This window comes from Marmota flaviventris, chromosome 3 (genome assembly GCF_047511675.1).
Source record: "Marmota flaviventris isolate mMarFla1 chromosome 3, mMarFla1.hap1, whole genome shotgun sequence".
In the NCBI taxonomy this organism is placed as follows: domain Eukaryota; kingdom Metazoa; phylum Chordata; class Mammalia; order Rodentia; family Sciuridae; genus Marmota; species Marmota flaviventris.
Window position 1 is genome coordinate 154,461,951 of NC_092500.1, and position 25,163 is coordinate 154,487,113.

At 34.7% G+C, this 25,163-nt stretch overlaps 1 protein-coding gene across 1 annotated transcript in view; it reads right to left on the reverse strand.

Moving 5' to 3' along the window:
- The window catches only part of Galntl6 (polypeptide N-acetylgalactosaminyltransferase like 6), a 1,116,183-nt gene that overhangs the window by 647,491 nt on the left and 443,529 nt on the right, over positions 1-25,163 (reverse strand). Inside the window, exon 3 of the mRNA XM_071610524.1 lies at positions 10,373-10,511. Coding sequence (XP_071466625.1) covers positions 10,373-10,511 — 139 coding nt within the window. The remainder of the gene's footprint in view (positions 1-10,372; positions 10,512-25,163) is intronic.

Here is a 25,163-nt window from a genome sequence, read left to right on the forward strand (position 1 = left end):
ACTATCATATATGATTAAATTTAAGAGAGAAATTTTTTAAATTTTAAGATATGCTATTAAAAACTAATGTCTCTATTTCCTCAGAGAGTATTAAATAATCCTTTTATATTTGGTGTTCCCAATTTTTTCCAAACATTATGTTCATAATACTGAGATACTTAAATAATACTTCAAAAATAATAGGCACTTATCACAATATAACAGTTATAAACTCTAGAAATTAATATTTATTATATTGACTCAGATGATAAGTCCTACCAGAGGAATTAATTGCTTGATTTAGTGCACATAAAGAAGTACAGTAAAAACTATTTGACTAAAAGCAAATTCACAGTAATCCATCTTTTCTAAAGGAGCTTTATTGAGATAGGATTTACATATCATTTAAAGTGTACAGTTAAGTATTTTTGATGTATTCACAGATGTTAGTAATCACTACTGCAATCAATTTTAGAATATATTTGTCAATTCAAAAAGAAATTTTGTACTGTAGTTACAATTACTTTTCCTCCATCACCTCATAGCCCTACATAATCATAGTGTGCTTTGTTTTTCTCTAGATTGGCCTGTGCTGGACACTCGCATGAGTGTTGCATACAACCATTTATTATATGGAATTTTGTGACTTGCTTTTTTTCACCTTGTATAGTGTTTCCAGGGTTCACGTTATGCCAAGAGGTAGAACTTGAATTTTATTCCTTTTTATAACAATAATATTCCATTGTCTGGAACTGCTTGCTAAACCACTCATCACTTCATGGCCATTTGGACGGGTTCTTTCTGTAAACTATTATAAATGACACTAGATGACATTCTAGCAGTTTCTAAAACAATTTAATACTGAGATTATGGCATAGAACTTCTACTTCCAGGAAAATATCCAAGAGATGACCCCATATGTTCACACAAAACTGCAAGAATATTTCTTTCTACACCATTGTACATTTTACCAACAATGCGTGAAGGTTCTGATTTCTCTACATTCTCCTAACCATTTGTTATTCCCAACTTTTTGGTTCTAGCCATCCCAGTGGCTGTAAAGCAGTATTTATTTTGTTTGGATTTGTACTTCCCTAATGACTAATGATGGTAAGCATTTTTTATTTGCTTTTGGCCATGTATAAATCTTCCTCAGAAACATGTCTATTCAGATCATTTGTCCATATTTTAATTGGCTTAATTGTCTTATTATTATAGAATTGAAAATGTTCTTTCCAAACTCTAGATACAAGTCTCTTATAATATATGTGATTTACAAATATTATCTCTGATTCTGTGGTCTGCCTTTTCAGTTTTTGACAGTATACTTTGTCGCATAGGTTTTTATAATTTTGGTGAAGTCCTGTTGATTTATTTTTTTCTTTTGTTGCTTGTACTATTTATTAAATCAGATCCTTTGTGAAAGAAATCCTTCAACAAATTAAAAAGTCCTGAAGATTTACCTCTATCTTTTAAGAATTCTAGCTTTTAGATTTAGGTCACATCAGTTTGATTATCATTGCTTTGTAACAAATTTGAAAGCATGAAGGGTTTAGATTCGTACTTTATGGCTCTTTTTCAGGATTGTTTGGCTTCCCTTGACCCTTATATTTCCAAATGAATTATAGAATCTGCTTTTCAGTTTCTATAAGGAAGTCAGTTGAGATACTGAGAGAGATTTTACTGAACAGATAAATCAGTTTGGAGTATGTTGTCATCTAAACAATGTTAAATACTCTAATCCATGAACATGGGCTGTGTTTCCAATTTTTCAATTCCTTTAAAGATCTTATAGTTTACATAGTGTAAGTTTATCCTTTTTTGTTGTTGTTGTTCATTTTACTCCTATTTTAATCATTTTGACTTTATGGTGAATACAGTTGTTTTCTTAATGTCAGTTCCAACTGTTCAGAAAAAGTACATAAAAATGGTTTATTTTTGTATTGTATATTGGCTTTGCATCGTGCCATCTTGCTGACTTTATTTAAATTTATTTATTAGTGCTAATAGATTTTGGGGACTTCCTTAGGAATTTTTATATAAGAGAGTATGTCACCTTCCAATAGAGAGTTTTAATTTTCCTTCCAGTTTTGATGTCATTTACTTATTTTTCCTGCCTAATTTTCTGGATTTGACTATAGAATATAATATATTCTATATTCAATAGAAGCAGTGAGAGTAGACATTATTTGAACTCCCCGTAATCTTTTTCTAAGTCTGATGCTCACTATGGGTATTTGATAGATGCCATTTGTTGAACTCAAGATCCTTTTACTCTTTTTCTTTTTTTTCCTTGATATGAGGGATTGAACACAGGGGCATTCCACCCCAGAGCCACATCCCCAGCCCTATTTTGTGTTTTATTTAGAGACTGGATCTCACTGAGTTGCTTAGTGCCTTACTGTTGCTGAGGTTGGCTTCAAATTCACAATCTCCTGTCTTAACCTCCTGAAACACTGAGATTACAGGCATGTGCCACTGTGCTGGCTCCTTTTATTCTTAGTATGTGAAATGCTTTTGTTGAGAAAGGGTTTTATATTTTTAATGAAATGATTTTTTCTTCATCGTTTGAGATAATCATGATTTTTATTATATTAATACGATTTATTAAAGTAATTGATTTCAGATATTGAATCCACCTTACAATTTCTGGGAGTCATCCCACTTATTATGGCATATAATATTTTTATATGTTGCTAGATTTGGTTTGCTAGTATTTTGAAGATTTTGGCATGCATATTCATATACACATTGGTCTGCAGTTTTATTGTGATCTATTTGCCTTGTTTTAGTATCTGAATACTACTAATCTTATAATATTAATTGGGAAGCCTACCCTGTTCTTTATTGAATTATGTCCCTCTAAATTCATTTGTTGAAGAGCTTAACTTCCAATGTGACTGTATCTGGAATAAGGAAACATTTAAGATTAAAGTCTAAGGTCATGATCCTCTAGGATCAGTCCTTATAAGAACAGACACCAAAGAGCTTTCTCTGTATATATCAGAGAAAATATTCAGCATTTGGTTTTTGGGAATTGGCTATCTTCATTTAATATCTTCTCTAACTCTATCCATTTACCTGCAAATGCCATGATTTTATTCTCTTTTATTGATGAGTAATATTCCATTGTGTATATATGCCACATTTTTTAATCCATTCATCTACTGAAGGCACCTAGGTTGGTTCCACAGTTTAGCTATTGTGAATTGTGCTGCTATAAACATTGATGTGGCTTTGTCCCTATACTATGCTGTTTTTAAGTCCTTTGAGTATAGACCAAGGAGAGGGATAGCTGGGTCAAATGATGGTTCCATTCCAGATTTTCCAAGAAATCTCCATACTGCTTTCCATATTGGCTGCACCAATTTGCAGCCCCACCAGCAGTGCATCCTAATCCTCACCAAAACTTATTGTTGTTTGTATTCATGATAGCTGCCATTCTGACTAGAATGTTTTCTCTAATATAAAGAGGGTGATTCATAGTAGGGTAAGGAGAGGGAGCATGGGAGGAATAGACAAACTCTAGATAGGGCAGATGGGTGGGATGGGAAGGGAGGGGGCATGGAGTTAGAAATGATGGTGGAATGTGATGGACATCATTATCCAAAGTACATGTATGAAGACATGAATTGGTGGGAACATACTATATATACAACCAGAGATATGAAAAACTGTGCTCTACATGTGTATTATGAATTGTAATGCATTCCGCTGTCATATATAAATTTTAAAAAGAGTCTTCTCTCTCTCTCTCTCTCTCTATCTCTCTCTCTCTCTCTCTCTCTCTCTCTCTCTCTCTCTCTATGCTATTTGAGAACACAATAATAAAGTGGAAGACAGGAGCAAAGCCCTCACTAGACAGCAACTCCATTGGCACTTTGATAGTAAGACTGTTAGTTTCTGGAAGTTTGTGAAAGTAAATTTCTGTTGTGTAAGTCACTCAAGTCTATGATATTTGGCTATGTCCCTCAGAACCAACCAAGACAACTCCTTCTATATTTTGGAAGAGTTTATTAAAAAAATCAAAATTCGTATTAATTCTCCTATCAAAATTTGGAAGCATAGGTGATGAGATTATCTGGACCCTGGATTTTCTTTATATGTTGTGGGGTTTTTTTTGTTTTGTTTTACTTTTTAAAAAAATCATATTAATATCCAATTATAGTTCTATTCAGTTTCTTTTTAATTTCTATTGGGCATGTTTTAGATGTTTGTGTCCTTGAGGAAATTCTTCCATTTCATATACTTATTTGCTTTATTGGCCTACACTTTTTTTATTTTAATAAATTGAAGTACAATCTGTGGGGTAAATATTTGAGAATAAAATTAATAGTTTTAAAATGTGTATCTTTAAATATTAAAATCAAGAATCTTCTTTTTTGTGTGTGTGGTCATGGGGATTGAACATAAAGGTACTTTATCAGTGAACTACACCCCTGGCACTTTTTATTTCATTTTGAGACAGTGTCTTGCTAAGTTGCCAGACTGGCCTTCAATTTGTAATCCTCCTGTTTCAGCCTCCTCATGTGCTGGGGTTACAGGTGTGCTTCATCATGCTAAGTGAAATCAAGAATCTTTATAAATGAGATATATGTATTTAAATTTTAAGTGATTTCTGCAGGAATATGTTCAGATGCACATGGATGATTCAACCAATTCTGCATAATGATTAAGTTTAAGAGTATATCAGGCATGATGGCATGTAATCCTAGTGATTTTGGAGGCTGAGGCAGGAAGATCGCAAATTTGAAGTCAATTTAAATCTGGGTAATTTAGAGAGACTATATCTCAAAATTTAAAAATAAGTGGGTGTGCTGGGGATATAGCTCAGTGGTGAAGCACACCTGGGTTCAATCCCTAGTACTAGGGAAAAAAATTAGTAATATGTGCACTTACTCTTTTAGGTTGAGTGAACAATGAGTTCACAGATTGTTCTTTGGCTACAACCACATTTAATAACACTTATCACCACCACAATCTAACCTCTGATGATTACTATAACAATATTTAAAATTATACGGCTTACTGGTTTAGAAAAGAAGCCTCGTCAATCTCTTTGAAATGGCAGAATTTTCTCAAAGACTCAGTTTATTATTATACATAAGCTTTAATCTTAATCACTGCCTCTTTTTTTTCCTGTAAATTTCTGTGCCTAGCAATAAATTTAAGAAGTGAATTTAAAATTACTCTTGCTAGATTAACCTTATAGTGCAGGATGTATCATTGCATCCAATTTTCATTTTATTTTCTTTTAAAAAAATTGAAGATGTAAATCTATTTCTCAAACTTATGCTAATTTTTATCTTTATTTAACTCTTAGCACAAGGTTGCAAAAGCTACTGTTTGGAATTCAATAGATATGATTGTGAAGAAGGTGGTTTTATTTCTAGAAAGTTTCCTTTATTTTTCACCTGCGCACATTATTAGCATTGCCACTCTTTTAGACCCTTGTGCTTATCCTTATTGCATGTTTTAAGGAATCGGCTTTACAATCTGTCATTCACTCCAAAGCTAAATGTCTGACAACTCTTAAACTGTTATATCTCCTAGGAGGATTTTCATTTCAGCAGCCATAAATCTTTAACTTAAAGTGATAAAAAAAACTCTTCCACATCTTTCAGGCTTTGTTATAAGATGGGGGTGCGTGTAAATTTCTGTTGTCACTCCATCGTGCATTTGTGTCTTGATTCTTAGAAATGCATTTATAAACTAATAATGTTTATAGGATTGTGCATAAGTCCATCTTTCCTCAAATAATGAAGGTATTTTCTTAAATAACTGTTTCAAAGGATTGCTTTTGGTTTTCCTGACCATCTTCCCTCCAGTCTGCTGCTAGGGTTTGTTTTGTCTTTTCTCAGTCATGTCTAGATGTACCCTAGGCTCTAATATCATTTGACTTAAAGGATTCCTGTTCCATCTCCCTTTAGGTGGCAATCGTCATAGAGAGATGGCCTACAAAGAAAAGAAACACCAATAAACTTAAACATAAATGTATTGTTAATAAGATAAGAATAAAATAAAATGATAATTATTTGAGCAAATGTTATTTCCTAGTTATGAACAAGCTCATCAGTAGTTATAATAAGTACCTTTCAAAACATGATATAACTAATAAGTATAAGACGAATTTACATCTAAGACAAAATACATAAGATTAAGAGACAGAAGATGAGGCTGGGGGTGTGGCTCAAGTGGTCACACACTCACCTGGCATGCACCGGGTGCTGGGTTCAATCCTCAGCACCACATAAAAATAAAATAAAGATGTTGTGTACACCAAAAACTGAAAATAAATATTAAAAAATTCTCTCTCTCTCTCTCTCTCTCTCTCTCTCTCTCTCTCTCTCTCTCTAAAAAAATAAAAAGAGACAGAAGAGCAACTTATATTAGAGTTAAGGGAGGTTTTGCATAGGACCCAGGTAAACACATCCTCAATATGGACTTCATTGATCTTTTGTGTTTGTTTTTTGCTGTTATGAAAGTATATATGTTTATCTAAACACACACACACATATGGAAATACATATATACATATCTTAGTATTCATTTGTAAGGAGGCTAAGAATCTCTAGATAGTATTTTAATTTTCCTATTTTCTGTGTAATTTTATTGATTTCTTACACCTCCCATCTTAAGTTGGAAGATAAATGAGATGTCCTACAGTTTACACAGCATATATTTGGCATCTGAGGTAGGTGAACAAGTACAATCAGTATTCAGGTGGGAATAAAAAGTAAAATATGGTAAAATGAAGCCAGACCAGCAGGATATCCACAGACTGGATATTTTTCACCCAAATTTACTCAAACAAAAATTGGTATCAGCATTGCATGAAATAAAATATGTACATAAAATGTTCTAGGACAAATTCCAGGCACTGGGGATATAAACACGAATTGGCAAAAACATAAAGGAGTACATATTTAAAATATGTAGAGAATATCTTCAAAAACATGCAAAAGTCAACCAAAAATATAGAGTGAGTATGGAAAAAGGAATGAAAGTTTTGACAATACCAAAGCATGGATGATGTGAAAATTTAAATAATTTGCAATATAGGGAGATGCTAAAAAAAGTTGGAGAAAAAATGAAAGTATAAGAGAAAGGCTTGAAATTTATTATAGGATTTAAGTAAGATGTATCAGATTATTGCGGGCCTGAGTTCATCATACTTTTCTTCATGTATTGCTCCTCCTTTTGGGAATGTATTACTTACTATGAAATTACAGCAACAAAAGTAGGATAGTTCATTTGTATACTAGTGAATAAGGAAGGAGTTGGAAAAAATAAAAGAACAATGCCTTGTGGACTGTGATTTGTAAAATAACTTGTTCTGAATATTCTTCACAATGAACTAGAATGAACACTAAGCATAGCAAAATACCTAGTGTTATGGTTTGGATGTAGGTGTTCCCCAAAAGCTCATGTGCAAGACAATGCAAGAAAGTTTAGAGGTAAGAGTTGGGCTGTGAGAGTTTTAACCTAATCAGTGCAACTTAAGGCAGGTAGGAGTGGCCAGGGGAAGTGGGTCCCTGGGAGTGTGTCTTTGGAGTATATATTTTGTCCTTGTTGAGCAGAGCTCTTTTTTCTGCTTCCTGTGCAAATTTCTGAGCTGCTTTCCTCTGCTGCACATGTCTACCATGACATTCTGCCTTACCTCAGACCCCAAGAAATGGAGTCGGTGATCTACAAACTGAGACCTCTGAAACTGTGAGCCCCCAAATAAACTTTTCCTCCTTTAAAATTGTTCTTGTTTAGTGTTTTGGTCACAGTGGCGAAATAGTTGACTGCAACATCTGAAATCATGTTTTTTTTTTTTTAACTAAATGTGAGAATCTCAACAGGTGTAGAATACTTGACTATACAAAGAGAATTATCAATAGTATAGGTCAGTGGCATAAATACCATGATTATAGGTATTTGAGCAAAGATCATATTAAGCAAAATTGCAGGATAGTATTTATCTGATATCTTCCATTGTAAAATAGTAGAGCCAAGAAAAAGGAGCTCTTCCCTCCTGTCACTCTGAACCTACAGTTTGAATTGGATGAATGCAAATGCAGTCTCTTAGAACTGCTATGTTCTCAAATCACCCAAAGTTTGCATTCTCTTTTATAGATTGCATCAATATAAACAAGCTGTATTCAATTATCTACAATGTAAGCTGATAATCCTGAAATATGTGTTCAGTTCATTTTGTATTTCAACTTACACAGAGCTCCATGTTTATTAGAGTGAAATGTATCTGAATTTTGAGAAGCACAGTTAAAGGCAAAAGCATAGAACTTTTAAACAGTAGGATCCATGTAAGACTTTTTAGCTGTTGGTCTCCTGCAGGTGGGACATTGACAACATTTGAAGTAACATCAGACTCTTCTTCCTGCATTGCTTAGAGTTAGATCCTGTACAAACCAAGGTAAGCCATCATTCTTGTTTATTCCTTAACACTTTCCTGACATTGAACTCTAAGCCTCTATTAAGGGGTGTGTGTGTGTGTGTGTGTGTGTGTGTGTATGTCTGTGTCTGTGTCTGTGTGTACATGCATATACACTTTATTTTCTCTTTTGGTATCATTTTACTACATGATTATTTGCTCTATTAGATATCCAGCTTCAGTAACTAAGTAATAATATGGCCTAACACAGATTTTTTAACCATGTTGTTCTTCCTTAGTGTTTACAACAATGTTTCCTTCATACTCTAAACTTCATGACTATAGTAAAAATTTCAAAAAATATTTTTCTTTTCATTTGGCCATTTTTTGCATATAGTCTTAAAATATTTTGTTCTTAAAAGGTGATAGCTACACTAAAATATACTCTGTGAGAAGACTGGAAATATCAGCCTTCTTTTGACTTCAGTGATTTTTCTGCCCTGTTTCCACCTGCAATACTTTCCAGTTGAATACACATTAAAAGATTGGAAATGTGGGGGTGGAAAGGGGTGGACAGAGTTATTCTCTGAGCATATTTATTATGCCAACAATGCCATTTAATGCATTTTTGATGGTGTGCAATTAGGTATTAAAATTTCTCATAACTAGAAATGTTCTCGGTCAGTGGGAATTACTGTAGATAATTTCAGGTAACTTGGGAATAATTTGGCTGGCTAAAAGGCTTAGACCAATATATAAAGCCTCCAGTTTAGGGAAAAATTGATTTGTTCTTCACATTAATCCTCTGCTTAACTATATTGAGAAATGCAAATTCACGTAAAACCTGAGGAGAAAACCAATAATTCTTATATATTTTCAAATTAATTTATGAAGACACACTATGACAATAAGAAGAAGGTCCCCCAAACCACAATTTACTGAATTTTATCTAATGGATTAATTATTATTGCCCCCAAATAAGACTTTTATTTATTTTACATTACTATTTTAATTTAGATTCCTAACCTTTATTTTCATTAGCTTCTATGATTTCGTTTTCTCTGATTTTTTTCCCCCACACTAGTGTTTCCATAAGGAGATTGAGGTTGGGAGTTAGGTTAAAATATTAGTGTTGTTGGATGGATTTGTTAAATACGCCTGGCAAAAAACATTACAAATTCCAATCATATTCCATGTCCTTTGTACCCTTTTGGCCTTGTTTAAGCTATCAGGGAAAACCACAGTGGATTAGAACAGAAAGTAGACCAAGCCATTTAGAGGAACATAGGGGTGATTGGAGAGAAAATAAATTTCGGTAACTATGTACTGTTATTATTTTCATTTACACTAGGAAATTTATCTATGATCCAATAAAAACTGAACTCATTGTTAATTAGCAAGCCACAAGGAGTTCACAGTGATAGCAAATTAAATATGTGATTATTACTTCTGAATTATGGATGCATTCATTTTAAGCTTTCTTTTTATGTAAGAGTCACAACAATGGCATTAAATATGGCTGGATGTGAATGGAGTCACAGGAGGCTTGTGTCTCTAGGTGGCATTGATAGTACTAACAACCAGAGAAGGATGTTTACCTCATAATCTACATGATCATGGGCAAAGAGTACAGGTAATATCTTAAAACATTTTAAATGGAGATTATTTAGTCAATGAAAATGTATATTGGTTGGTAGTAATTCTCTTGAAAATTTGAAGGTTATTCTAATTTAAATGAAACATAGTTGATTATGAAATACAATTCTTTCTTTCTTTTCTTTTTTTTTTTTGGGGGGGGGGGGCAGTGCTCTGGAGTGAACCCAGGGCCTCGTACATGCTAGGCAAGCACTCTACCAACTAAGCTATATCCCCAACCTTGAAATACAAAATTTTTATCAAAATTATCAGGGCAAAATTTTTGATTACACATATCACAGTTATACACATTAAAAACAATAGAAAACAATACAAACAAACAAACCAAAGACACCACACACTGAATGTGCCCATACTCACTTAGCATGGCGAATATCTGGCAGGGACCTCTCTAGGGCAATGTTGTTGCTGACGAAAATATTGAAGCCATTTTCCCTGTATGCTGAGTCATCATGGTCCTCTTCAGTAAGGGGGTAAGGCTTCCCATGTTCACCTTTCCCTAAAAGGAAAAACCAGATGGGATTTTTCAACCAGTATTAACCTTCTTGTGATTGCTCCCAAATATTACAAATCTTAAAATCTTTAGAGATTTTTATGTATTTTTTAATTAACTTTTGATTTGCAAACATGATATTTGTTTTTAGTAACTAGAATTCATTTTTGTTGTTGTTGGGAAATGTAGTTTGTATGTCAGGGATCCCTATAAAGCAAAATGAGAAACATCCTTTTTAACATTTTGATTCCATCTTGATGAAATTCATTAATACTGACAACCAATGTCAAATAGCTATGGAATGATAAGGAATTATATCTCAAAAAGAAAAAAAAAAAACTAAACCAACCAAACAAACAAAAAACAGACTGAAAATCTCTCTGCACGTCAGATAAAGCACTAATCTCTAGGTTATATAAAGAACTCAAAAATCTTGACATCAAAAAATCAAATAACCCAATCAATAAATGGGCTAAGGAACTGAACAGACACTTCTCAGAAGAGGATATACAATCAATCAACAAATATTTGAAAAAAAATGTTCATCATTGTTAGCAATTAGAGAAATGCATATAAAAACTACTCTAAGATTTCATCTCATTCCAATCAGAATGGCAGGTATGAAGAATACAAACAACAATAAGTGTTGGTGAGGATGTGGGGGGAAGGGCACACTCATATATTGCTGGTGGGACTGCAAATTGGTGCAGCCAATATGAAAAGCAGTATGGAGATTCCTTGGAATAGAACCACCATTTGACCCAGCTGTATCAATCCTCAGTTTATACCCAAAGGACTTAAAAACAGCATACTACAGGGACACAGCCACATCAATGTTTACAGCAGCACAATTCACAATAGCTAAATTATGGAACCAAACTAGATGCCCTTTGGTAGATGAATCGATAAAGAAATTGAGGTATATATACACAGTGGAATATTACTCAGCATTAAGAGAATAAAATTATGTAATTTGTAGGTAAATGGATGGAGTTGCAGAATAAAATGCTAAGTGCAGTAAGCCAATCTCCAAAAAACAAAAGATGTATGTTTTCTCTGATATGAAAATGCTGATCCATAATGGGGATGTGGAGGGCATGGGAAGAATTGAGGAAGTTTAGATAGGGCAAAGGGGATGGAGGGAAAGGGAGGACAAGGAAGTAGGAAAGATGGTGGGATGAGATGGTCAGCATTATCCCAAGTACATGTATGAAGACACGAAAGTTGTAACTCTACTTTGTGTACAACCAGAGACATGTAAAACTGTGCTCTATATGTGTACTATGAATTGAAATGCATTCTGCTGTCACATATAACAAATTAGAATAAATAAATAAATTTAGAAAAAAAAGAGTTTCATTTTTGATCTGAAAAAATCAAACCAACAAACAACAACAACAAATCCAACCCACTATTCTGTCTATATCATTGTTTGATTTCTTACTGGAAATGCCACTTGCTATTTTTCAATCTAGATGAAAAATCAATAAGTCAGTGAGAAATTTCATTCAGAGAATGGAGTTCACTATGTACAAAGTATTGTGCTGTTTTTCCATACATTTTGGACTCAACACAGCAACAATATGAAATAAACATTGTTTTACCCAAGTTACATGTAAGTAAACAAAACAGAGATTAATAGTTTCCCTAAACACTTTATTAGTAATTAGCCACTGAACCTGGGGAAATACTTAAAAGACCTAAATCTCTTTACCATAAATGACCAAATTAGCTGAAGAAGGTGTCTTGACCTTGCATGGCCCCTAGTATTAATTAGATTTATAAGTCATTCCATAAATCCAATTTAGTGAAGCAATTTTAGTGCAAAGTACCCTTTGCTTTCAGCAATAAAATTTTATTTTTAATTTTTATATCCTCGATGAAATGTGTATGTACGCCTGAGGCTTAATTTTTGTAGAAATATTTTTAATGCTGAATTTTCAGATTCAGGCACTTTTAAGCCTACAAATATAAATTTTTAAACTACACACTCATTGAAACACCTGTTAATCAAAGAGAAATCTTTTGTTCAGATTTGCTAAATCTCCTAAGACAATAAATCTCCTAAAACAAGGCTTTTCAAATGTATGAGGGATTCTCTCAAGTTATCAAACAAAATTGGCTCATCACCAATGATGGCAAACTAGATATTTCTGCATTGTAGTTGTGAGAATAGGTTTTAAAATTTTATCTTCTTATGTATGAAGCCAGCATTTTTTATTTCAAATGCTACCAACTCATCTTAAGTTTTAATATGCAAATCTTAGGGTGTATAACATCTCATGTAGTTTGACTTTTCTTTTGTAAAAGTCTAAAAATATGAAGCAAGAATACTTCACATGACAACAAAAATATATGTTGAAAGTATGATAATACTAAAAAATTGGCAATAATTACTAATCTATCAATATGCCCATTTTAACACTTAAAATATATAATTTAATATTATCAATTATAAATTTAAACTATAATCCTTTCTTTAAATATGAGAACTATTGTACCATCTGCTTTGTTTAAAAACATATGAGAAGCATGATATTATATTTTAGTACATTGACACATAAATATTACATCAAATGTGTGAGTACTAAGCAGAAAAATTGCCGTCTCACAAGTATGTATTTACATTTACAATACATACAAGATAGACAGTTGATACTTGACATGGAATTCATGTTAATTTTTTCATAATGCACCTGTATTTATCCCTCAGTTAAAATGACATTTTACTTACTATGACAATCTTGTATGTTTATTGATTGTCTACACCATGCACCACTGCGTAGGGAAATTGAAAATGCATATAGTATTAAGTCAGGCCTGAAGAAGCTAAAAATATGTTATGCTTAGGAAGATATAGGACATATTTATAAAATGGCTATTGTGAGAAGAAAATAAGCCACCTGTAGAATTAAATAATTTGAACAGTAAGCCCTGTAAGAATTTCAAATTTGGCAAAATGACAAGCTTGGTATGGGCTGGAAATTCTCACTAGAAAAAGTAAGATATCAGTTCAAACTTCAAGGATAGTTTTGAGGATATAAATTATTTATTGTACTATGCATAGAAAGAATTTGGAGTAAATTACTTTGTACAGACAATAATTGTGAAATATTCTGTTTTAAAAATGCTTAATAAATCAATTGAAATAGTTTGAGCTTATAGTTTTTTAACAGTGTAATGGATGTGGGTCAATGTTTGGTTTTAGTTTTACCAGGTATCAGTAAACAGTATAATTCTCCTCCTGATCCTTCTAATTTCACCCTTTTTCCTCATCCCTGTTTGTTCTTTATTATTACCAACATTTATGTCATATTTTTAAAAGTTTTTGTTAAGAATTCCATGAGTCCCCTCTTCCTTTGGTGAGATTGCTCTAGTTGATACTTGCCACACTATGGTGACCCTGCATTGATATGCATTAGGAATTTGAAGTTGGGGGTCAAATAAATATCTAGGACCTGAGTTTTATATCAAAGTTTCCCACCAAGAAGGTGTAACTCAGTTAGCTTCTTTTACATTTCTTCCTTCATCTTATCATTTACATAGACACAAGTTGATCTTAGACAGTTGAATTATTACTGCTATTCTAAAGCATGAACGACTATAATCCCAGGGACTCCAGAGGCTAAGGCAGGAGGATTTCATTTTTAAGTCTAGTCTCAGCAACTTAGAGAAACTCTGTCTCAAGAACAAACAAATGAACAAACAATAACAAAAACTAGCATTCTACATTAACTCCTAATTGTGTAATTATTTATTCTAAATCATCACACTTTATCTAGTAATTTACACTGAAAATTTGAACTTATTAAATATTATCTTAAGCTCTTATATTTTCAAATAGTACTTACTTCAAGGTAGTTATTAATATTATCTGAGGCATGCAATAGAGTTTATTCATACAAGCCAGTTTATTAGATGAAAAAGATATTTTTGTTGAACTAGACTCTAAGGTCCATGAGGGCAGATCTGAGAGTATCATTCCACATACACTTGTTTTCTGAATTATTAAAATATGAACTATAACTAAAGCTAAGAAAACAAAGATAAACTGAACTATCCTACCTTCCTTAAAGCAACTAGACACCCCAAGGTTTATACTGTTAATGTTTTTTTAATATTTATTTTTTAGTTGTAGTTGGACACAATGCCTTTATTTTATTTATTTATTTTTATGTGGTGCTGAGGATCAAACTCATGGCCTCGAACATGCTTAGATGAGTGTTCTATCACTGAGCTACAACCCCAGCCTTACTGTTAATGTTTTGTTATCAAAATCTACACAGATAAAGCAGGTATATTTATGTCTCCTACTGAGTTAAAGGCATTATTCATATGATACAAATACAAAGGAAAAGTTTTCTCAGGAAAGTTTGTAGTTTATGATGCTTTAATTAAAATTGTCTCTATTTTTCAATCTCAGAGGAACTCATTAAAATTACTTCTCCAGTTAAAGCCAACTGATCCCAAAGAAGAGAGATTAAGTTCCTAGACATATAGTTCCAGTAGTTTTCTTTTCCAAATAAAGATAAAATAATTAAGGCTAATCCATCATATAGGGCTGAACAGGAAAAAAAAAAAAAATCTGACAAAATAAGCTGAGTCTTAGGAAAGGAACTCATTGTTTCCCAGTATGATTTAGATAAGGAAAGTATGTTCCCATAAGTAATACATTATAAAATGATATCATGCTAACTACATGATTAAAATTCTTTGTAAACATATGATAAACATCTGTGAAAGGGGGGATTCTTTCATTTTCCAGGAGGGCTGCTGACCCTTGTCCCAATCATGCATGGAGATTGTGGTTAGGTTGAGATTAGAGACACCCGCATTCATGGTCTCAATTCCAATTTACTTATTCACTCATGGATAGAAACAAATAGGCTGGACTTGTTACAATGGCCTTTGGGAGTGACTCTTTGCAAGAGTTGTACCAGCCCACAGTATTTTTAGCTTTTCAGATTATTTTAATGACAGTTTCAAGAATGTCAAAAGAATATGTTTTGGAGATGTAAATCAGTTCACTAATTCTGTTTTTCCAAAAACATAAGGAAAAAAAATAATATAAAATACCTATTTTTTTTACAATGCCACTTATGAAGGTGAACTGTGATAATTATCAGATAATGCAAAACACAAAAATAATAGTTAAAACACTTTGAAATTTTTAACTGTGAGGAAGAAATGATTCTTAAAAATAAAGCTCATTAGAAAAGGTCATTTGGAATATAGTTAGGAGACAATTAAAGAATGATAATGTAGAGTTGATCATCACACTACAACTTGAGAGAATGAATGCATCAAAAAGACACAGCAAAACATAGAGGAAAAACATCTTAAATTTTCCTCAGTAACAAATCTTACCCTTTTATCAATTAATTCTGAATTTCCAATTTTCACTGTCAGAAGAAAAAGCATCAAAACAATGAAATTATATACATATAAAGCATTAGTTTTTTTTAAGAGCATGATGTACATAGCAGTATTTTCATACAAATATGAAGATTTACACATTTGTTCATAGAAACATGATCACTATTGGGAAGCTATCTCCTCTGTGTGCTAGAAGCTTTTAATGAATGAGCTTTATGCAAAACTAATGAACAGAGTAGAGGAGAGAAAAGAGAATGTAAATACCAGCAAAATTACTATTTTAATGGTTTTCCTAGATTTTCATAATTTGATCAATTAATATTTTGTCCAAACTCTATGTGCAATTCAGTTGATCCTTGAGTTACAATTTACTGGCAAAAAGTAAAGTTTCTAAGAATTTTCTAAACCAAAATTTTACTAAATCAATTAAAGATTTAGCCACTCAAGAAATACTATTACACACTTATTATGTGGAAGGAACTGGAATAGGATTTAGAAAATATATATGGTTCTAGCCCTCATAAAAATGATATTGTAACTAGGAAAATGAATCACCACTATGGAAATAAATTCAAGTACTAAGAAGGTTTTAGTTAACAACTCTTCCCTTCTTTTTTTTTTTATGTTTTAGAAATTGTATTCTTATTTATTTTCATTTTTAGATTTTTTTCCATTTTATATAAAGAAAAACATTTTTTATTTTATTTTATTTTTTTAAAATTTTTTATTGTTGGTTGTTCAAAACATTACATAGTTCTTGATATATCATATTTCACAATTTGATTCAAGTGGGTTATGAACTCCCATTTTTACCCCATATACAAATTGCAGAATCACATCAGTTACACATCCATTGATTTACATATTGCCATACTAGTGTCTGTTGTATTCTGCTGCCTTTCCTATCCTCTACTATCCCCCCTCCCCTCCCCTCCCCTCTTCTCTCTCTACCCCCTCTACTGTCATTCATTTCTCCCCCTTGTATTATTTTCCCCTTTCCCCTCACTTCCTCTTGTATGAAATTTTGTATAACCCTGAGGGTCTCCTTCCAGTTCCATGCAATTTCCCTTCTCTCTCCCTTTCCCTCCCACCTCTCATCCCTGTTTAATGTTAATCTTCTTCTCATGCTCTTCGTCCCTACTCTGTTCTTAGTTACACTCCTTATATCAAAGAAGACATTTGGCATTTGTTTTTTAGGGATTGGCTAGCTTCACTTAGCATAATCTGCTCTAATGCCATCCATTTCCCTGCAAATTCTATGATTTTGTCATTTTTTAATGCAGAGTAATACTCCATTGTGTATAATGCCACATTTTTTTTATCCATTCATCTATTGAAGGGCATCTAGGTTGGTTCCACAGTCTTGCTATTGTGAATTGTGCTGCTATGAACATCGATGTAGCAGTGTCCCTGTAGCATGCTCTTTTTAGGACTTTAGGGAATAGACCTAGAAGGGGAATAGCTGGGTCAAATGGTGGTTCCATTCCCAGCTTTCCAAGAAATCTCTATACTGCTTTCCAAATTGGCTGCACCAATTTGCAGCCCCACCAGCAATGTACAAGTGTACCCTTTTCCCCACATCCTCGCCAGCACTTGTTGTTTGACTTCATAATGGCTGCCAATCTTACTGGAGTGAGATGGTATCTTAGGGTGGTTTTGATTTGCATTTCTCTGACTGCTAGAGATGGTGAGCATTTTTTCATGTACTTGTTGATTGATTGTATGTCCCCCTCTGAGAAGTGTCTATTCAGGTCTTTGGCCCATTTGTTGATTGGGTTATTTGTTATATTATTGTCTAATTTTTTGAGTTCTTTGTATACTCTAGATATTAGGGCTCTATCTGAAGTGTGAGGAGTAAATATTTGTTCTCAGGATGTAGGCTCCCTATTTACCTCTCTTATTGTTTCTTTTGCTGAGAAAAAACTTTTTAGTTTGAGTAAGTCCCATTTGTTGATTCTAGTTATTAACTTTTGTGCTATGGGTGTCCTATTGAGGAATTTGGAGCCCGACCCCACAGTATGTAGATCGTAGCCAACTTTTTCTTCTATCAGACGGCGTGTCTCTGATTTGATATCAAGCTCCTTGATCCATTTTGAATTAACTTTTGTGCATGGCGAGAGAAAGGGATTCAGTTTCATTTTGTTGCATATGGATTTCCAGTTTTCCCAGCACCATTTGTTGAAGATGCTATCCTTCCTCCATTGCATGCTTTTAGCCCCTTTATCAAATATAAGATAGTTGTAGTTTTGTGGATTGGTTTCTGTGTCCTCTATTCTGTACCATTGGTCCACCCGCCTGTTTTGGTACCAGTACCATGCTGTTTTTGTTACTATTGCTCTGTAGTATAGTTTGAAGTCTGGTATCGCTATACCGCCTGATTCACACTTTCTGCTTAGCATTGTTTTTGCTATTCTGGGTCGTTTATTTTTCCATATGAATTTCATGATTGCTTTCTCTATTTCTACAAGAAATGCCGTTGGGATTTTGTTTGGCAATGCATTAAACCTATAGAGAACTTTTGGTAATATCGCCATTTTGATGATGTTAGTTCTGCCTATCCATGAACAGGGTATATTTTTCCATCTTCTAAGATCTTCTTCTATTTCTCTCTTTAGGGTTCTGTAGTTTTGATTGTATAAGTCTTTCACCTCTTTTGTTAGGTTGATTCCCAAGTATTTTATTTTTTTTGAGGATATTGTGAATGGAGTGGTTGTCCTCATTTCCATTTCAGAGGATTTGTTGCTGATATACAGGAATGCCTTTGATTTATGCATGTTGATTTTATATACTGCCACTTTGCTGAATTCATTTATTAGCTCTAATAGTTTCTTTGTAGACCCTTTTGGGTCTGCTAGGTATAGAATCATGTCAACTGCAAATAGTGATAATTTAAGTTCTTCTTTTCCTATTTTTGTCCCTTTAATTTCTTTCGTCTGTCTAATTGCTCTGGCCAGTGTTTCGAGAACTATGTTGAACAGAAGTGGTGAGAGAGGGCATCCCTGTCTTGTTCCAGATTTTAGAGGGAATGCCTTCAGTTTTTCTCCATTCAGAATGATGCTAGCCTGAGGCTTAGCATAGATTGCTTTTACAATATTGAGGTATGTTCCTGTTATCCCTAGTTTTTCTAGAGTTTTGAACATAAAGGAATGCTGTACTTTGTTGAATGCTTTTTCCGCATCTATTGAGATGATCATATGGTTCTTATTTTTAAGTCTATTGATGTGGTGAATAACATTTATTGATTTCCATATATTGAACCAGCCTTGCGTCCCAGGGATGAATCCTACTTGATCATGGTGCACAATTTTTTTGATATGTTTTTGTATCTGATTCGCCAGAATTTTATTGAGGATTTTTGCATCTAGGTTCATTAGAGATATTGGTCTGTAGTTTTCTTTCTTTGAAGTGTCTTTGTCTGGTTTAGGTATCAGGGTGATGTTGGCCTCGTAGAATGAATTTGGAAGTTCTCCCTCTTTTTCTATTTCCCGAAGTAGCTTGAAAAGTATTGGTATTAGTTCCTCTTTAAAGGTTTTGTAAAACTCTGCTGTATACCCATCCGGTCCTGGGCTTTTCTTAGTTGGTAGTCTTTTGATGGTTTCTTCTATTTCCTCAATTGATATTGGTCTGTTTAGGTTGTCTATATCCTCCTGACTCAATCTGGGCAGATCATATGACTTAAGAAATTTGTCCATGCCTTCACTATCTTCTAATTTATTGGAGTATAAGGATTCAAAATAATTTCTAATTATCTTCTGTATTTCTGAAGTGTCTGTTGTGATATTGCCTTTTTCATCCCGTATGCTAGTAATTTGAGTTCTCTCTCTTCTTCTCTTCGTTAGCATGGCTAAGGGTTTGTCGATTTTATTTATTTTTTCAAAGAACCAACTTTTAGTTTTGTCAATTTTTTCAATTGTTTCTTTTGTTTCAATTTCATTAATTTCAGCTCTGATTTTAATTATTTCTTGCCTTCTACTTCTTTTGCTGTTGTTTTGCTCTTCTTTTTCTAGGATTTTGAGATGAAGTATGAGATCATTTATTTGTTGGTTTTTCCTTTTTTTAAGGAATGAACTCCAAGCAATGAATTTTCCTCTTAGAACTGCTTTCAATGTGTCCCATAGATTCCGATATGTTGTGTCTGTGTTTTCATTTATCTCTAAGAATTTTTTAATTTCCTCCTTGATGTCTTCTATAACCCATTGATCATTCAGTAACCTATTGTTCATTCTCCAAGTGATGTATGCTTTTTCCTTCCTTCTTTTATCGTTGATTTTCAGTTTCATTCCATTATGATCAGATAAGATGCATGGTATTATCTCTACTCCTTTATATTGTCTAAGAGTTGCCCTGTGACATAATATATGATCTATTTTTGAGAAGGATCCATGTGCTGCTGAGAAAAAAGTGTAACTGCTTGATGTTGGGTAGTATATTGTATATATGTCAATTAAGTCTAGGTTATTAATTGTGTTATTGAGTTCTATATTTTCCTTATTCAACTTTTGTTTGGAAGATCTGTCCATTGGTGAGAGAGGTGTGTTGAAGTCTCCCATGATTATTGTATGGTGGTCTATTAGACTCTTGAACTTGAGAAGAGTTTGTTTGATGAACATAGCTGCACCATTGATTGGGGCATATATATTTATGATTGTTATGTCTTGTTGGTGTATGGTTCCCTTGAGCAGTATGTAGTGTCCCTCTTTATCCCTTTTGATTAACTTTGGCTTGAAATCTATTTTATTTGATATGAGTATGGACACTCCTGCTTGTTTCCGAAGTCCATATGAGTGATATGATTTTTCCCAACCTTTCACCTTCAGCCTATGTATGTCTTTTCCTAACAAATGCGTCTCCTGTAGGCAGCATATTGTTGGGTCTTGTTTTGTGATCCATTCTACTAGCCTGTGTCTCTTAATTGGTGAGTTTAAGCCATTAACATTTAGGGTTATTATTGAGATATGGGTTGTTCTTCCAGCCATATTTGTTTATTTATGTTACTAAACATGGTTTGTTTTCCTCTTTGATTATTTTCCCCCCCTTTACTGCCCTACCTCCCACTGTTGGTTTTCATTGTTATTTTTCATTTCCTCTTCCTGTAATGTTTTGCCAAGGATGTTTTGAAGAGATGGTTTTCTAGCTGCAAATTCTTTTAACTTTTGTTTATCGTGGAAGGTTTTAATTTCATCTTCCATCCTGAAGCTTAATTTCGCTGGATACACAATTCTTGGTTGGCACCCATTTTCTTTCAGTGTTTGAAATATGTTATTCCAGGATCTTGTAGCTTTCAGAGTCTGTGTTGAAAGATCAGCTGTTATCCTGATTGGCTTACCCCTAAATGTAATCTGCTTCCTTTCTCTTGTAGCTTTTAAAATTCTCTCCTTATTCTGTATGTTGGGCATCTTCATTATAATGTGTCTAGGTGTGGATCTCTTATGATTTTGCACATTTGGCGTCCTGTAGGTTTCTAGGATTTGGGATTCTGTCTCATTCTTCAAGTCTGGGAAGTTTTCTCGTATTATTTCATTGAATAGATTGCTCATTCCTTTGGTTTGAAACTCTATCCCTTCCTGTATCCCAATGACTCTTAAATTTGGTCTCTTGATGTTATCCCATATTTCTTGGATGTTCTGCTCATGGTTTCTTAACAGTCTTGCTGAGCTGTCTATGTTCTTTTCAAGTTGAAATACTTTGTCTTCATTGTCTGATGTTCTATCTTCTAAGTGTTCTACTCTGCTGGTAGTATTCTCAATTGAGTTTTTAAGTTGGTTTATTGCTTCCTGCATTTCTAGAATTTCTGTTTGTTTGTTTTTTGTAACCTCTATCTCCCTTTATAGTTGATCTTTTGCTTCTTGGATTTGTTTATGTAATTCATTGTTGAAGTGATCTTTCATTGTCTGATTTTGCTGTCTGATATCTTCCTTGAGACTCCAGATCATCTGAAGCATGTATATCCTGAATTCTTTATCTGACATTCCATCTGCTGCAGATATTACCTCTTCTAACGTTGAGTTAACCTGCATTGCTTGTGGTTCTTTCTTTCCTTGTCTCTTCATACTGTTCGCGTTTCTTTCTGCTTGGTGAAACTGTTGTGCTATTGAATTTTCCCCCTATATATTTATATTGCTCTTGTATAGTTGCAAAGTCTCCCTCGCAGGCACGGGCGGCAGCTCTGCCCCTCTGCGGGCCGCTAGGCTTGTTCTGTCGGTGGTCGCAGTTCTGCCTACTTTGCAGGCGCAGGCAGCGGCACTGCCCCTCTACAGGCCGCTGGGCCTGTTCTGCTGGTGGGTCGCAGGTCCGCCTACCTTGCAGGCGCGGGGGGGGCGGCTTTACCCTTCTGCAGGCCGCTGGACCTGTTCTGTCTGTTGGTTGCAGGTCTGGCCTGTTCTGTTGGTGGTCGCAGGTCCGCGTACCTTGCGGGCGCGTGGGGCAGCTCTGCCCCTCCGCGGAATTCTGGGCCTGTCCTGCCAGTGGGTCACAGGTCCGCCTACCTTGCAGGGGGGAGGGGGCGGCTCTGCCCCTCAGCAGGCCACTGGGCCTGTTCTGCCAGTGGTCACAGTTCCGCCTACCTTGCAGGCGCGGGGGGAGGGGGCGGCTCTGCCCCTCAGCAGGCCGCTGCGCCTGTTCTGCTGGTGGGTCGCAGGCCCGCCTACCTTGCAGGCGCGGGGGGCAGCTCTGCCCCTCTGCGGGCCACTGGGCCTTTTCCGTAGGTGGTCACAGTTCTGCCTACCTTGCAGGCGCGGGGGGATGGGGGGCGGCTCTGCCCCTCAGGAGGCTGCTGGGCCTGTTCTGTGGGTGGTCACAGTTCCGTCTACCTTGCAGGCGCGGGGGGAAGGGGGCGGCTCTGCCTCTCAGCAGGCCTCTGCGCCTGTTCTGCCAGTGGGTCGCAGGCCCGCCTATCTTGCAGGCGTGGTTGGTAGCTCTGCCCCTCCGCGGGCCACTCAACTCTTCCCTTCTTTAAAAAAAAAAAAGTGTGGATCTTTTATTTTCTACTGGTAATTTATTATTTCTCTTTTGGGAATCATAACAATTAGTTTACTATCTTTATTAACTTTTAGCAAGAATATAGCCATTTTCCCAAATCAAGCTTCACTATTATAAGGACATCAGAATAATTCAGGATCCAGTTATCTTCCTAAATGAGCTGTGTGATCTTTTTTGAGACTGGAAAGCAGAATCCACATGCTCTTTATCTACTGTTCCAGGAAGTTATTTCCTCTCTGCAGGGTGAAATATCCTTTCATTTTAAATTTTTCATTCTTTAAGATTCTGGAAATTTCCATGAACTTCTCAAACTTAGCACTCAGTTTCACTGTAAAGTTCCTCATGAGGAATATGCCACCATTCTATGTCCCAGTGGACATGGGGAGATATTTTAAAGTTACTGTAAGAGTAGTTACTATCTATCTCTTCCAGGGGAAAAACATAATAATCTAAGCACAAAGAGTTGAATAACTACATATTTAAGGTTTTGCAAGTACTATTTCCACTAGTATTCAAGTTATAATAATTTTGTTGTGAATTACAATGTGTGGATCTTTAGATATGCATACATAAAACAGGATCTATTCTGGAGATCTCCTCAGGCAATCTGTTAGGTACTGGCTTAGTAAAAGCGATTTTAATCAAGGTTCACATAAGAAGTTTTGACTTACACTCAGCATGAGGCCTGTTAACTGTGGTTGGTCAGCCTGACTGTGGGGTCTGAGGGACAGAGAGCTGAGGAAGAGTTCTGGACTCTGTCAGCATTTTATTAAAAAAGAGAGATTACAATTGTTCCTATGTTCTTCTCCACTTGGGGAATATAAGTTCTCCCTAATCAAAGTAACACAAAGAAAAACAAAGTGTTCTCCAAGCATCACCATCTTTTAAGAATGTTTTGGTTTAGGAGGGGTGAGTTTGTATCTTGCAAGCCTTTTCTATTTAAATGGGAAAGTGACACCCTCAACCATCATTTGGGGTTTGTCTCAGGAGCATAGCTCTGGACACAGTCACCATGGCTATGGGACAATGTGGTAGAAGACTCACATATGGAGCTATCCACCTATACCCTAGGAAGGTAAGTTGCATGAGTCACTGTAGCATATTTCCATAAAACCCAATGCAGAATGTCAATGAATATTCTGCCTAAATATCTTTTTATTCACCACATGTGAGTTGTATCACACCATTTTCGCAGTCCCAGGTATAAGATTTTTTCCCCCACACTGAAACCACCGCATTAGCTCCTTATACGGCCTTCCTGAACCTAATATTGGTCAACCATCTTTCCCAACCATCATCCCCTTCCCGTGTCCACCTTTCATGTTTCTTTCAGTTATTAAAAAAATCTTGCTGGCTTTTGTCAAATATCCCTACTCCTTTAACAAGATTTCTTCAAATTCATTAGAACATAATCCGAATTTCTTAACCTGATCTACAAAGATATTGAAGATTCATTGCATTGGGCTTCTTTTCATGCTTCGAAGGTCCTTCACTGCCTTGGCCTTTTATGCTTTTCTCCATCCTCTATTCTCGTCCCATTTATCTGGTGGCCTCCCATATGTTCTTCAGTTTTTAATTGAAATTAATTTTTTGAAGCAGTCATTGTATATCTCCCCTTGTAACATCCTTACTCATAGATAGGAACCACATGAGTGGTTGGTGCTTAGGAGATTTGAATAATGAATGAATAAATTCATTTATAAAGATTACAGAAATCAAAGAACCTATCAATATGTCATTTTTAAGAATAAGTCTACATTATTTTTTTTGGAAAAAAATTTTCTTTAGAATAGAAGACATAATGGAATATTCTGTGCTCTTGTTATTAGCCTTGGGTGAATTGCTATATACAATTCTCTGCATGTTTTCCCTGAGTTACAGACTAATAAAAAAATTAAATCATTTAGATATATAATAATCTTAGAATAGGCAGATTAAGAATGCAAAATCCATAAAACAATAGAATAAAATAAATGTATTTGGATTTAGGAAGTCAGAGTTTCAATACTTATGATGTAGTATGACATTTGCAATGCAATCTCTGTAGTTTTTACTCTCAGCAAAATAATTTTTGAGATGTCAATTTTTAAAAAAATGTATTTATTTAAATTAGGTATATATGACAGAAGAATGCATTTTGATTCATTGTACACAATTGCAGCACAACTTTTCATTTCTTGATTATGCACATGCAGCATTGTACCATATGTGCAATCATACATGTACCTAGGGTAATACTGTCCATCACATTCTACCATCTTTCCTGCCTCCATACCTCCTCCCTTCCTTTCCCACCCCTTGCCA